The 13190-nt window shown below is 41.5% G+C and overlaps 1 protein-coding gene across 6 annotated transcripts in view; it reads left to right on the top strand.

The window, feature by feature from the left end:
- si:ch211-200p22.4 (phosphatidylinositol-binding clathrin assembly protein) overlaps nt 1–13190 on the top strand; it is a 78479-nt gene that overhangs the window by 26377 nt on the left and 38912 nt on the right. For all 6 annotated transcript variants that reach the window (XM_051401843.1, XM_051401841.1, XM_051401844.1 and 3 more), the window contains exons 3-5: nt 11470–11545; nt 11906–12008; nt 12982–13075. In XM_051401843.1, the coding sequence (XP_051257803.1) occupies nt 11470–11545; nt 11906–12008; nt 12982–13075 (273 nt within the window). The remainder of the gene's footprint in view (nt 1–11469; nt 11546–11905; nt 12009–12981; nt 13076–13190) is intronic.

Genomic DNA, 13190 nt, shown 5'->3' with positions numbered 1-13190 from the left:
TGCTAGATAAATATTAAGGGAGTTAACCAAATTTTATGGCAGTCAGGACCCAAGTACTGACAGGCCGACAGAATATTGTCATCCCTGGTGCCACGTTGTTCGCTATAAATGACCATATAGATGAATGTGCCTCTTCAGCACAACCTGTCTGTTCTTTGAAAATTGGTGTTTACTGCACAGTTTTTGTTCCTTTGCCCCGAACATGTATTTGGTCGAGAGATTTTTTTACAGCTGATCTTAGTTATCCTAATGCCTGCGATTAAAAAGCAGTTTGGACTAAGCCAGCTGTGTTTTTGCAGCGTTGAACAGTAAATACCAGGTTTCGCTTTTCTCCCTTCAAATTCAGTTTCATTCCAAGAAATAAATTCTTTTGCCAATCGAACACAGCAGAAAATCAAACTCCTGCAATCCTAACCTGTCACGCTTAAGTATTGCTATTTGCTTTTATGATGAATAGCCTTTTTAATAGCCCTCGTGGTTTTCTGTGTGCTGTGACTTCGAGGAATGTCACAGCCCAAAGATTTGCCAGACCGCGAGGTACAGTATAGCACAGCACTGTGAAAACCATTTTTGGGAGTTTGTTTTCAAGGACGTGAAGTCCTCAGAAATACCACCCATCATCCTTTCTTCTTCGGGACAGGATAGTTGTATGTGTCAGCGGGGAAAATTACAGTCTGATTGATTGCACCTAAGTGCATCAGGAATCAGGATAGAGAGCTGTGACTCTGTACATCATAACTGAATACAGGCATAGGATGGAGTGCATTGAAAGAGTGAGGGAAATGTGGTAGGGCGAAGGAAGGAGAAGATGGAAAGAGAGAGAGAGCGTGCTAGGCAGAGAGTAGACAGAGTGTTGGAGTCATTAAGGACATGAGAGGAGACAGGGGCGGTCTGGCTAGGACACCAGTAAAAGTGCTGATGGTAGCAGGACAGGCCGCTTTCCTTTTCTCTCTGTATGTGTGTGTTTTGTTTGTGTGTGAGATAGAAGGAGATAATCTGTGTGTGTGTGTGTGTGTGTGTGTGTGTGTGTGTGTGTGTGTGTGTGTGTGTGTGTGTGTGAGATGTTTTGTGTTTTTTTTTTTTTTTACAGCAGTGCAAAGTTGCAGTGTGAGTCGCCACCTCGCCGCCACCGCTGTCCTAGATAGCGAAACGGCCCATTTGTTTCAGTGACGTCACTAAAGCACTCTCATCATCACACTCCCTCACCTCCTCCGGGGAGAGCGAGGGCACAGAGGCAGAGATTTAAACAAGGAGGGGGGGGGGTGTTACATATTATGAAAGGCAGACATTTGACCGAACAAGAGAAGGCAGACGAAAAAGGGAAACAGGAAAATGAAAGACAGAAAGAGAAAGCGGGGGGGGGGGAATCTGCTGACTCAAGCAGCCCTGTGTCAGAGGGAGCAGGGAGGATGTTATTTGTGTGTATGTGTGTGCGTGTGTGTGTGTGAGGTCACCCTGACTCTAATAGGGGTCACTTGTGATAATCAGAAGTGCTTAGATGCAAACACAAAAATAGTCATCCCACACCTGCTTCCTATCAGCTGCCGTTGTGGCGAACATAAAGATGATTAGTGTAGAGGCAGACTGTAGTGCTTGACTGTGTGTGTGTGTGTGTGTGTGTGTGTGTGTGTGTGTGTGTGTGTGTGTGTGTGTGTGTGTGTGTGTGTGTGTGTGTGTGTGTGTGTGTGTGTGTGTGTGTGTGTGTGTGTGTGTGTGTGTGTGTGTGTGTGTGTGTGTGTGTGTGTGTGTTACAGACGCACTCTGATACCTAAACATCCTATCTGAAAAAAGTAAAAACTCCAGGGTGACCCATGACGAGCTGACACACTCTCCACACACTACCTTCTGCTCCTTCAGGCAGATAAACAAGTTTTTCCAACTCAAGTAAATTGGCTGCATCTGTGTGATCAATACATGAAAGGTGTGTGTGTGTGTGTGTGTGTGTGTGTGTGTGTGTGTGTGTGTGTGTGTGTGTGTGTGTGTGTGTGTGTGTGTGTGTGTGTGTGTGTGTGTGTGTGTGTGTGTGTGTGTGTGTGTGTGTGTGTGTGTGTGTGTGTGTGGCCATCCTACCAGGCTCAGCCATCCAGAAACTTGCAGGGTGCAACTAGCTCAATAGACATTCTCCCAGTCAGGGATGTCTGCATCTATTTTTGTTACTTTTTTGTCTTCAGTACTGATTCAGGCTATTGATCGGGAGTATCTGCTGACACATTACCAATCTGATTTGTAATTAAACCCCTCCCCACAACGGCAATTGCCCAATCATAGCTTAGCTACCGTAACGAAGCGTGGCAGGCCTGTCAAGCTTTTGGATTTCTCCACATGTTGGAAGTTGTGTGCGTGGCGCTGTAGTAAGAGCGAGTCAGCATTTACAAAACCAGAAATGAAAGAGCAAAGGTGTAAGGAATGGATGTGAGATGCAGTTGCATGTAGCATGTCCGGCTAACTGGCTTACTACCAACAGTGTCATTTCCGAGGACATGTCATTAATTAACTACATTAGTTTGTGAGGTTACAGGTAATGTTAAAAGCCTAATTTATGACTAGGACATGGCTGTGTAGAGTTTGTCCTCTGTGTGGAAGCTGGTTGTGTGTGCTGCTCTCTTCTGCTCATTACATTTGGGGTTTGCACTCACGCCGACAATATAGATATAAAGTATATATTTAGGACCCATTTTACGAGATTATTGTTGTAAAACCACTCTGCTAGAAACATGAAAAAGTGTGCTAACTCATGGAATATCATCAGAATATCCAGTGGTCACTCTGCCACCGTCGACGTAAAGTGTACTAAAGCAACAGTAACAAAGAGGAGCATCTTTCCTGAAATCCACAGTCCACGTCTTCATACCTTGCTGTACGTTTGTGGGAGGACGGTGTCTGACGGTGTTTAGAGGGTAAACTTGAGTGCAGCTTCTAATGTTCCATGAAATTGCAAAAACCCACGTTTCCAACCCCTGAAAGCGTCCGGTCGCGCAGGGCAACAACCTGAATAATACCCGTTTTTTTGCTGTTATGAGGTAATCTTGTCTTCACAGCATCTTCTTCTAATGTTACTCCCTAGTTGCACACTTCCTCCTCGAGCTTCTTCCTGTGAGAAATCGTTTTTACTCCTTTCACTAGTCTCTCTTCAAGTGTCAGGTTTAATTAGTAGTATTGTAATTAGCTCTTCTGCCACCACAACTCGATACAATGGCACTTAAAACATTACAATTAGCTGTTTCAGTGCATTTAATGTCCCATTACTCCCAATAGCGGTGATCTAGTAAAAGTAATTCCAGACTGCGGATGTGACTTCTCAGTTTATTTATCTGTATGAATAAATAACAAAATATTGTCACATGATGAACTTTCTGCTCTAATTATGTTTACTAGACGTTTCTCGGCTTTATAGGGCCAAACCACTGAGTGTTAAGGCACACCCGTACCCATAAGGTGACACTCTGTTTAGGAATGTGTTTTCTGATTGGTTGTTAGTTAAGTTGTCAAACTTATCAAGAGAACATTTTGTTATATATATAGACACAAGTGATTATAGAGCAGCGAAGTGGGACGGATAAGTGCTAACAGCTAGTAAAGTATTTCTGTGCTACAGTAAACTACCATTTGAAAGTTTCCATTGATAGTTTCAATGTTGCTTAAGATAGAAACTTAAGATCCTTCTGGATAATTTAACAACTTTGGATTCATGTAATTTTTATGTTTTTTAATTAAATTGTTTTTAGAAATCATTATTTTTCTGCTAGTTTGCTGAAAGGGATGGCACAATACTACAATACCCATGAGCCTTAGCTGCTAATACAATGGAAAAGAAGCAAGTTAAAAGGCAGGTAGAGTGAGTCATCCACTGTTGTAGGGTTGTCAGTTCAGCCCTCCTTTCTGCACGGTGAATTGTTCTTTGAATTGTTAAATTGCTTTTGGTAACAGCACGATATAACCGCAGTCCATTTACTATTTAACACATTCAGAACGCTTCAATGCTCCGAATTGGAAACAAAACACTGCACTGTAGTTGCTGAATTTCTAAAACTGGCCCAGAATTTGAAAGTGAACTGATTTTAAGATGTTGAATATTTCATCACAGTTCTACAAAATGCAATCTTTAGCTTTATCTGCGCACACAGAACCATTTATATTCAGCGATGGGATGTTTCTCACCTTTGGGAGTCACAGCAACAGCACAACTTATCTCCTAAAGTGTTTATGGATACATGCTTGTACCTTTTTGACTTTGTAATCGAGTAGTAACAAGTCTAATGCCCGCCCAAACCTTGGAAGTGCTCCAGCTACCCGTCACTAAAGATTGTCTTTGCAACTCTATTTCCATCCTGTAATGGGACTAAAACATAATTACATAACTTATTTTATTGCTGGATGATGTACTGTAATATCTCAAACTATCTGACTCTTTGTGCTCTTCGTGTGTGTGTGTGTGTGTGTGTGTGTGTGTGTGTGTGTGTGTGTGTGTGTGTGTGTGTGTGTGTGTGTGTGTGTGTGTGTGTGTGTGTGTGTGTGTGTGTGTGTGTGTGTGTGTGCGTGTGTGCGTGTGTGTTTCAAATGATGACTCATGTTGTTTGGCTGCATCATTGACCTCGTAGACACACTCATCCACCAGCAAGACACAACTGCTCCCCTGAGAGCAGGAGCCCACACACTATTAGCCTTGTCACCTTGTAGGCACTGACACTGACACACACACACACACACACACACACACACACACACACACACACACACACACACACCAAGGTATTGCCGAAGCCAGATATATACTCACAAATGTTTAAATGTAGACGTATTTCTTTAATCCTATCATTCTCAGCACCCACCCAGTGTGTCTTTTGTGACTCTATTTCTTTTCACACTTAGATTGGATTCAAGGGGCTAAATGCTTGATTGCGTAAGAGGAGGAGAAATACTACGTAGGATAGAGGAGGAGAAGGAGGAGGAAGAAAAAGAAGAAGGGGGGAGAATCCCAGGCCGGATTTAGGCTGTAGAAAAAAGCAGTTGTGTGTCTGTGTTTGTTTGTGGGTGTTTGTTTGTTTGTGTGTGTGTGTGTGTGTTCACATGTGTCTGTATCTATCCACACGTCTCTTTTCTTGTGTGTGTGTGTGTGTATCTGTGTGTGTTTCTCTGCTTGCATAAGAGCTGCTTTCATTCAACGCAGAGCGATCACGACTCATTCTTCTTGTGTGAGTCATCACCTTTTCAGTGGAACTCTGTTTGCAGTCAGTTCTGAACAATTTTCCTGTGTGTGTGTGTGTGTGTGTGTGTGTGTGTGTGTGTGTGTGTGTGTGTGTGTGTGTGTGTGTGTGTGTGTGTGTGTGTGTGTGTGTGTGTGTGTGTGTGTGTGTGTGTGTGTGTGTGTGTGTGTGTGTGTGTGTGTGTGTGTGTGTGTGAGAAAAAGTCGAGCCCCAAGAAGCCAAAAATAAATTCCCATGTGGACATTGTGACGCCCGTTTGGAGGTCTAACTCTTCTTCATTCCCTATAGACATTACATATGTATTATTTTAATACCTTTAGCCACAGAACCTTGGTTGCTTCCTCCCTGCTGAAGTTTCCTTGAGCAAGACCGTGAATCTTCAGCCGTTGTATCTGTGAAAGCTAACATAGACTTTCACTACCAGGATCGATATTTCTGGTAGCAGACGTGGTTGTCCGTAGGCTCTGTGTACACGTTGGCAGGTCCAAAGAGGGCAGAGCGGTAACTGATATCATGTAATGTGACGTCGGTAAGCTGCACACAGCACACTCGTGTTTACCAACCAGACTGGTCTGTGTGTGTGTTTTTTTTTTCTTTTTACCAAAGGGAGGAGAGATGAAAAAGATCTGAAGTCCGCGAGTACAGCTCAGCTTCTCTGAGCAGATTACGTACTCCTGTGTAGGAAGCGGTTTGGATTTCAGCCTTGAGTTACCATTCATTACATCCTTCGGGTGGAAAAATAAAAAGTTTGGGTTTTATTTTGACAAAAAGGCAAACTTTAGTCTGATGTCTAAAGAAGTAAATATACTTTCTCTGGTTTAATGATCTTTCTGATGTTGGAATCAGGGGGGCTGTGTCCAACTTTTGTAGTCTTCAAAACATGCACGCTCGGCCACTTCATGAAGCGACTAGCATGATTTCAAATTAAAAGCATTTGAGGAGGGTTTGACCAAAAGTCTCTGCCGTTAACCCCATATTTAAACAAGCACCGCGTCTCATCCCTCACTGTGACAATGGCGTTAACACGGTTGTAACTACGGCCGTCCAGAGCAGTGATATCCTTTTGTGAGCAGTGAATTGCTGTACATCTCAACGCCCACAATTACAACCAAAGGGCCTAGATAGCTTTAACAGTTAGCCACAGACCAAACATATATGGTCTGGTCGTACAGTGCAGTGCTATTGTAGCATTCCTGTGTGATTGAAAAGGAAAAACATAAAAATCCATCACAATGAGTCATTTTAAACATACTTTTTGTCAAATGGGACTGCATTAGATCTTCACCCAGACACAATTTGCTGTAAAAACAAAAACAAAAAAAAGATATATATATATATATATATATATATATATATATATATATATATATATATACTGCAACACTCTATAGAGCTCCAGCCTTGGCCTCCCCTCTACATAACCTGACTACACGATTCCCAAAAAAAGAAGAGAAAACCACTTCAGGTCAGTGCTGAGGCCACGGTGTTCGGTTACTACGGAAACCACCAACTTGTGCACTTTGGAGAGAAAGACGTGAAAGGAGAGAGGTGGAGAAACGGAGGCTAAGGGAGGGAGGAAGGAGCCAGAAGTGGGTGAAAGCTGGATGATGGTAGCTCTATGTATAGCTATGTTTCTCTGTTGAGAGAGAGAGAGAGGGAGAGAAAGAGGGAGAAGGAGGGAGTAGCCAGGATCTAAATGTATCAATAATACATGAGGTTGTTCTCCGATATGCTAACATGAATTATTTGACAAGCCGAGCCGACCTGCTTCTCCGTCTCACCCTCATCCCCCCGCTGTATCTCCGTACATCTTCTCATTCTCTCCTCCTTTCACTCCTCTCTATTCTTACACATTGGCTCAAAAATCTGAATCTCCTCTTAGAAGAGCGTCTTTTTTTCTTGGAACCGTCTTCGCTGAATAATCTGGGGCTCGGCGGGTTTCTGAGTCTCCCTCTCTGTCTCCCTGCGCCTAGTGTTTCTGCCCCTTTATAGATTTTTCTCCTTTTTAACTATATCCACGCGTTTTGTGTGGGTTCTCTCTGCCTCCGCCTTTGTGTTTGAGGCTGAGGGAGAAACGCGGGCTCTCGTTTTGATGAGGAGTCGGCACACAAGAAGAGCTTATGAAGTGTATAAAGTGCTTTCACTCGCTATCTCTCCCTCTTTTCCTCCCCTCTATCTGTGACCATCTTGTCTAAGTTTCTCTCTCTGAACTTGGCTTCATTTTTTACACAGGCAGAATGCTTAAGTCATCACATTATTTTCAATCTGTAAAACTTAATTTTTTTACCCTGAAACTTGAACTCATACTCAAGATGTGTCACAACAGCAACTCATCTAACCTCTTACATTACACCCTGTTCTTAAGATCACACAAACTTAAGTTCTGAGGGCCACTTACAATCAGAGCTGAAATAATGAATTAGGCAATTAACTAATCAATTAATTGTAATTTATCAAGCAGTAAGACTAGAAGTCTACAGCCATGCTAGCAGTTCTGTGAGACATGTATTTATTTATTCAATTCATATTCATTGTACCAAAGTTCTTGCCAATCCATCTAATTGTTGCTGAGATGTAGATGAACTGAGTTATACTGCCATTTCTAGAATCATGTCGCAAGTATGGCTAAAAACATTTGCTGGTTTCAGCTTCTTCTGTTTTCCTCTGTTTTATATGATTGTAGATTAAATATTTTCTGTTAAAAGTCATCACCATGGGCTCCAGGAACTTGTGATTAGAATTTATTTTGTATTTTATAGACCGAACAATTGATGAACAAAATACTAAGTAGATTATTTTAATAATGAGTTAAATCATCCGTTTTTTTTTTATTTGGTTTGGTTTATTGACAAGATTCTAATATTTATACAAACAGAACATGTTGGACTTTCTAAATTTACTCTGTCCCTAGAGGCGTACTCTCAGCTTTACCAACACTGCTGCGTACACCTCCTCAGGCTTGAATTCTAAAATGTCTTAATTGCAAAAACTGTTCACCTAAAATAAATGGTTAACCTTTTTTTGGAACTAAATTTCGGTCCACAGATGGGAGCATATGTGACAGTGTGAGCAAAGTCCCCACACCATGAGCATACACACAAAAAAAGGAACCAGAACAAAATCAAAAATCTTTATGCCTTTTTAAACAGTCCCAGAGCCCTTGGAAACGTGTCAGTGCAGCTGAATCCAACACACATGCCCGCAAGCATATTTGTGCTCAAAAACACATACACGCACATTCTTAGATGCTCCAACCAGGCGGTGAGGGCTGGTCCCCTGCCAAATCGGGAATTGGCAAACTGGCAAATCTCAGATCATTTTAAGTCAGTTGGACAGAGATGGCCTTAACGTTAAGATGCTTTTGGGAAGCCTGAGGCCTGAGTTCCCAAAACTATGGATGATGGCCAGTACTTATTCCACTGCACTCTGTTATTCAGTGATGTGTGGAAGACGAGGTAGCAGAGATGTCCATGAGGGACCAAATGCAAGGTCAGGTGTAGTCTTTAGAGACAGAGTCCGGGTTAAGTCTGAAGTTTTAAGAGTCAATAGTTGAAGTCAGGACTCTAGTCTCCCTAATGGTTTTACTTGGCAACAATATTTCGGGAACTGTTCCTGAAAATGAAGTTATATCCTGTTCAGTAATTGATGAGCTTGTAGACAAAACACAATGCTCTGGAAAACACAGCAAAGCTTATGTTTTAATTCTGTTTTTCAATTGTAAAATCGTATCTATTGTTGCACTCTTTGCACCTGCTTATAAGTATAGAAGCCACCAGGAAGATATGGTAGCTAAAAGAGTTCAGTGATCACAAAAGCCAGAAGTATTGTCTGGTTTATGGGACGTAATTATTAGCAGATGGAGAATTACTATATTTTCTACTATTGGATTCAAGCATGTGCTTATCTTCTTACATCTCTAGCATATGAAACGGCTATAAAATATATGATTTGCTAATGAGCAGAATTATAATGGGCAAATAATACAACTTCAATAAGTAAGTGAAATACAGTGAGTGGATAGCAACGTGGCACTCTCTGACTTGTAATGCAAGCTAACCTGTTACATAACCTGCCTCACAACATTGCTAATACCATCTGTCAGAAGGAGAGAGCCGTGGCACTCGTTAAACAAGGTTAACACACTAACAATACACGTGACATAACATACATAACATTAAGATAACTATTTCACTTCAGTTTAGTAGCGTTGAGTTAACAATGTAGAAGTTTTCCTCCAGGTGCTCATACAGTTGGAATCTTCTCTGTTCACATTATATACACAATACAGTTCTTCTACTTATCCCAAGGTCTTTGAAGTCCTGCAATTCAAAGGTTATCTTCTATTAATGCGTCAAGTGTAGGGTTAGTGAAGTAGAAAATCACTTTGAGAGTAGATTTTTTTTTTCCCGTAACGCATGTTGCTGACGCAAATTTGGTTGCCTCTCTCTGCTACCAGCACCTGCTCAGGGAACATAGTGCTCCCAAAGGTCTGACTACATTCTGAATGTCCAGCTCTCACCAGAAAAACCTGAGCTGGTGAAAGTGAATAAAGTAAAGCTGTCATCCTCATTAATATCTCAACATTGAGGTTCTCTCGAGCAAAACAAAAGAGCTCTCATAAGGGGAGGAAAACAAAGCTATATAGTAGCCGCTCAGATGCCAACAGTTAAAGACAGTGGTTGCACTGGGCGACTCCCAGGTGTGAGAGTATGGAAATGTGTAAATGTGAAGCAAGTTGGTGTTGGAAAAAGAGCAGACACGCTGAGCAAACCTTTTCCTGGAAAAGTAAAGTAAAGAGCTTCCAGCACCTGCTTAGTGACATCAGATATGTCAAAATCGACAAGTTAACTTGTGTTGAGTTGAGAAAGTAACAGAAGGATCGAGTTCCTGTTATGTTGCACAGTAGTGGAAAAATGTTCAAATGCAAACAAAGATGTCAGAAAGTCTGTAGAAGTTTTAGCTTTAGATTTGATCTCATTAACATTTTCAAGGGGTCATTACATAATAATTTATGATCTAGTGCTGCCAATCTTCTCAAAGGTTAATCAATTTTTTTTCCAGACAGCTTCCTCTTGCCATTTGTTCGCTCACCAGTTCTGTGAGAGCGACTCAAAAGGAGTCCTAATAAATGACTGAAGGAAAAAAAAAACAGCAGGAGAAAAGTTAATTTTTAAACCTGGCTGGTGAAGCCAAGCGACTCAAGTTAAACCCTCTAAAGCAGCAGGGGTAGCAGTAGGGAGACGTGGGTTAAATCCTCTCTCCCGCTGGTGTCTTAGAGCACGAAACTGAATCCCCACCGGCTCTGGGGGCTGCCGTTCTATAGCTGACCTCTGACCTCTCTGCAGGAAGGCAAACAAACTACAAGGAAAGACAATTTCTCCGAACGTAAAATTAATATTTAATCATCATAGTACGTTTAAGCATCTTGACAGATTAAGTGTTTGAATGATAGCAGAGATAGCTGTGTGCTGCATTTTAATAGAGACTTAAGTTCATGGCCGTGATGAATCATGTCATTCTTCGTTATTAGCTGTTGGCTAATGAGCACAAGCCATTACCATTTGTCAGACAGTGTGCATGTGTTTCGCTAGATCAGTTTTATCTTTTCAGTGATCTAAATTTATAAAATAAGACCAGATGGCCTTTGCCGCGGGGTTCAAGGCATTTTTAGTCAGCTTAATGGCGTGCCGTTAGGAATGGCAATGTCTGTTGGACGGTCGGCGCACCACGTTGGTTCAGACTGAAATATCTCAACAACCACTTGAACGGACTGCACAGATTCATGTTCCATCCTACAGACAGTAGTAATCGACTAGTAGTAGTAATAATAGACAATCTTACAGTTCAGTAACCTTAAACTCAAAGTTAATATTAGGTCTCATACTATACAGTTGCACTCATTTACACACAGTATCTTTTTGTATGTTGCTGCCTGATGCTGATAACCTCCACTGGAGTTATTTGGGGTGACGCGTTTTGGTTGTTGTGGGAGAGGAAATAGTCATTCGCGAGCAGCTGGTAACCTTACAGCCAGAAAACCTCCTTGTAATTTAATGAAGCCAAAATGAAGGCTTATCCCATAAAAGTATTAAAAACGTTTTCCAGCAGGAACATCTGAAATTCAATATTAAAACCAATAAATTGACAATTTGCTTTAAGGTCCATTTGTTTTCTGTGTGTTTCATATTTAATTTTGGATCAACCCCAGTTCAAACATTAATTTGACCGAGCATTAACTTTTTGTTTTCTGTCTTTCTTATCCCAGCGTTTCATCCAGTACCTGGCCTCCAGAAACACTCTGTTTAACCTGCACAACTTCCTGGATAAGGGAGCTCTGCAAGGTAAAGCACACAAACACTACTTCCTCAGGAAGTAATTTCATTCACAGCATTTTGGTTTCGTTTTTAAAATTTTGCTTGTAAAGAGCCAGATGGGCAGGATTTGCGTCGAAGAACATTACACCGAGCACTAGAATGTTTTAGGCAGTCAAGGGAATGCATTAGAAAGTCAAAGCTGGTACTCGACTGTGGTTGATTACTTGATTCAAATGCATCTGATGCCGTGCAAATACACAGTAGAGCATACATAAAACAAATAGACACTTTATAGGACAAAAGGTGGAAATCATCTGCAGCTGTCTCACATAACGCACTTCATATATTTCCTTCCTTACGACTCTCTCCTCTCGTTTTCCCTCCCAGGTTACGACATGTCAACCTTCATCAGACGATACAGCCGTTACCTGAACGAGAAGGCCATGTCCTACAGACTGGTGGCTGTGGATTTCACCAAGATGAAGAGGGGGTGAGGGAGGCCACACACATAAAATGACAATCCCACTCATCATGTAACACTCACCTTGTCACACACCAGGAGACGATGTTTTAGCTTTTGGCACTAAACAGAGAGAACAATAGACAAAAAGCCTATATTGATGGAGGTGTACAGTATCTATTACAGTAGGCTATTGCTTCAACATGTTCATTGTATTTAATTTCAGAAGAGTCCTGTTTAGCTGGGCGCCAGCTCACTTATTGAAGAAAATAAAGCTGTCCCAGTGTGAAAATATTAAAAAGAGAAACAAATATTAGGCTGCAGCTACCTGCCAGTTAGCTTAGTTTAGCTTAGCCTAAAGGCTGAAAGCAGGCAAAGAGGTCGAACTGCGGACCAATAGTTAACCTGCTATGAGGCACATCTCTTATTTTAGCGGTATTTTTAAAGATATATATTGATTTCATTTGACCAGACTTTTCTCTGCTCTGCTTTATATCTCTGTTTTTGAAGATATAACTCGATAACAGTGAGCTTTCGAGTTACTGGTTGCCAGATTTTGTTATCTTTGGACAGAGCCAACTGTTTCCCACCGCATCCAGTCTTTATGCTAAATTAAACTGAATTATGCCTTTATTGTCTCTACTTTCATACACCACATAATGACAATGCAGCCCTGCTGGAGACTTCTGTGTGAAAGTGACAGTTGGGGCATCATTTTTGGACGTTGTTGTCCAACTGTTGTGTAACGATGTTTAATCCTTTGTTATGCTGTTCCCACTGGGCATTATTTGTCGCCATTTGTTGTGCCACTCGCCATTACTGAGAAAACATTCATATGCAAAACACGTGTTACCTTTTTTTGTTTTATTTCCCATCATTTGTCATCATTCCTTTCGTTTCCTTTTTTGTATTTTACCTGATTTGCATCGACATTTGCATAAGAATTTCCCCCAACAATGCGCCCTCTACAATTATGTGCGTGTGTTTGTGAATGTTCTATCAGGATTGACGGCGTGATGCGTACCATGACAACAGAGAAGCTGATTAAGACGCTGCCCATCATTCAGAACCAGCTGGATGCTCTCTTGGATTTCCAGGTACTAAGTGTGTGTGTGTGTGTGTGTGTGTGTGTGTGTGTGTGTTTTGCACACGTGTGTGTCTTCAGGCATGTGTGTCAAAGTTGTGGTCGATTCACTTTCCAATCAAAATGTA

This window comes from Dicentrarchus labrax, unplaced genomic scaffold (assembly GCF_905237075.1).
Source record: "Dicentrarchus labrax unplaced genomic scaffold, dlabrax2021, whole genome shotgun sequence".
In the NCBI taxonomy this organism is placed as follows: Eukaryota; Metazoa; Chordata; class Actinopteri; family Moronidae; genus Dicentrarchus; species Dicentrarchus labrax.
The sequence above is the reverse complement of the archived record's forward strand: the minus strand, read 5'-3'. Positions and strand labels throughout refer to the sequence as shown.